This window comes from Cariama cristata, unplaced genomic scaffold (genome assembly GCF_000690535.1).
Source record: "Cariama cristata isolate BGI_N322 unplaced genomic scaffold, ASM69053v1 scaffold28, whole genome shotgun sequence".
Taxonomy (NCBI): Eukaryota; Metazoa; Chordata; class Aves; order Cariamiformes; family Cariamidae; genus Cariama; species Cariama cristata.
This window is the reverse complement of record NW_009632604.1, coordinates 67346-69058: the sequence shown is the minus strand read 5'-3', so window position 1 is coordinate 69058 and position 1713 is coordinate 67346. Positions and strand designations below refer to the sequence as shown.

General features: G+C 37.7%; 1 protein-coding gene across 1 annotated transcript in view; it reads left to right on the top strand.

The window, feature by feature from the left end:
- Window positions 1–258: 258 nt before the first annotated feature.
- The window catches only part of FER1L6 (fer-1-like family member 6), a gene marked incomplete at its 3' end in the record, with an annotated part of 65576 nt that continues 64121 nt past the window's right edge, over window positions 259–1713 (top strand). Inside the window, exon 1 of the mRNA XM_009706393.1 lies at window positions 259–322. Within this exon, the coding sequence (XP_009704695.1) occupies window positions 259–322 (64 nt within the window). The remainder of the gene's footprint in view (window positions 323–1713) is intronic.

Sequence of the window (1713 nt, the reverse complement as noted above, 5' to 3'; positions counted from 1 at the left end):
GGTTTGAAAAGAAATTTTGGCTGTTCTCTCAGTGTGTTTGCCTGTACAAGGCAAAATTTAAAAATAAACAAAATTAGATGAAGCACAAAACCGGAGCTTTCAATAAAAGGAAAATCAGAATATAATGAACTCATTTGGAAATTAAAATTCGCTCTTAAGTTATTCTTGAGTTTAATTAGAGTCCAGCACAGAAAAGGGCTTGAAAATACTGCATTGATTGCTTTGCTTTACTTTTTCAGAAAGGGGCTGTTTGCTGGCATGAAGCTGAAGAAGAAGAAAAAAGGCGAGAAAGGGTTGACAATTGCAAACAAAGATGCACTGGGTAAGACCTCATAAATCCATATTGCAACTGGGAAGAGCAGGTGGGGGATTATATTATATCTAATTGCATGTGAACTCGTTTGAATTGTGTCTTAGGGCTTAGTATTGATAAAACAGGCAGTAAACTCCTTATCACTCCCAAGTAAACAGAGAGATAATGATTTTCACATTAACTGTTTCATTAAGTCCACCTTCAGATTCTGTGAGTTCAGACTGCTGTATCTGGTAGAGTAAAACAAGAATGTCAGCCTGCCTCTTACCATAGGGAGATGACACATTTTTGAAAGTTTTTTTTTCTACTCTAGAGACAGATAATTCATTACAGGTATGTAATTCCCCCAGAAGATCTGCTTCTTCTAGAAACCTTAAGAACACAGCCTGAGTAGGCTCTGATGGCTGGGTGGGCTGGCTTGGTGAAGCTAGGAGCTTTACTTAGTCGCAATTCTCCTCTTAAATGTGCAGCAGTTATTTTATTTCCTTTTATTTTTTATTTTTAATAATTATTTTTTATTTTTAATGATGTGGATACATCCATAAGACATGCAGAGTCTCCTATTTCTTTCCCTTAACACACCGTTGGTTTCCAAGCTAAGGATACATTCCCCTGGACATCCTACCACTGTCATTTTTCTCCTATCACCACGGTGCTCGCATTCACCAAAACCTGTGGTTCAGCCACAACAGTCTTCACCTTCTGTAGTTTTATTTTTCAGTCTCATGCCTTAGATTTCATGGAATTTTTAAAACATAGACTACTATGTGTTTCATGCAGCTCCTGAATTACAGTGTTGTAATCAACCAGCGATGTGTGTCTTGACTCACTGTTGGGCAGAAACAAGAATACATATTTTATGCCATAAGCATTATTTAGCTAAAAGGCACTACTTTCAAAAAGGTTCTCCTCTGATCCTTACAGCAAGGGGTTTGGACTTTTGGAGCAGAGAAAACTAAAGACCATTAAACTTTCTACTAATTACAGATATGTTGGAGTTTCTCTTATGCTCCATGAAATATACCACACTCTAAAAGAGCGTAGTTTGCTTCAGTCTTCCATGTGAGCATTAAGATCTCTGTTTATTTCAAATGATTATGTTTGAATCATTGGGTAGATTGGAGTCCTCATGCTGCATCTTCATCTGTTTCATTAGTGTCTTTGTTAGTGAAGAGCCCGAACTAGCAAAGACAGAGCAATCATCAGTTCTCTCTTGTCTTGATTGGGATTTAGGCTTAGGAGATCTATCAGCAAAATGTGCAATAGGGGAATGTTGTCACTCATTGAACTATTTTTGGGATTTAGGCTTAGGAGATCTATCAGCGAAATGTGCAATAGGGGAACGTTGTCACTCATTGAACCATTAGTATTTTCTGTCACTGGATCCATGCAGGGGAATA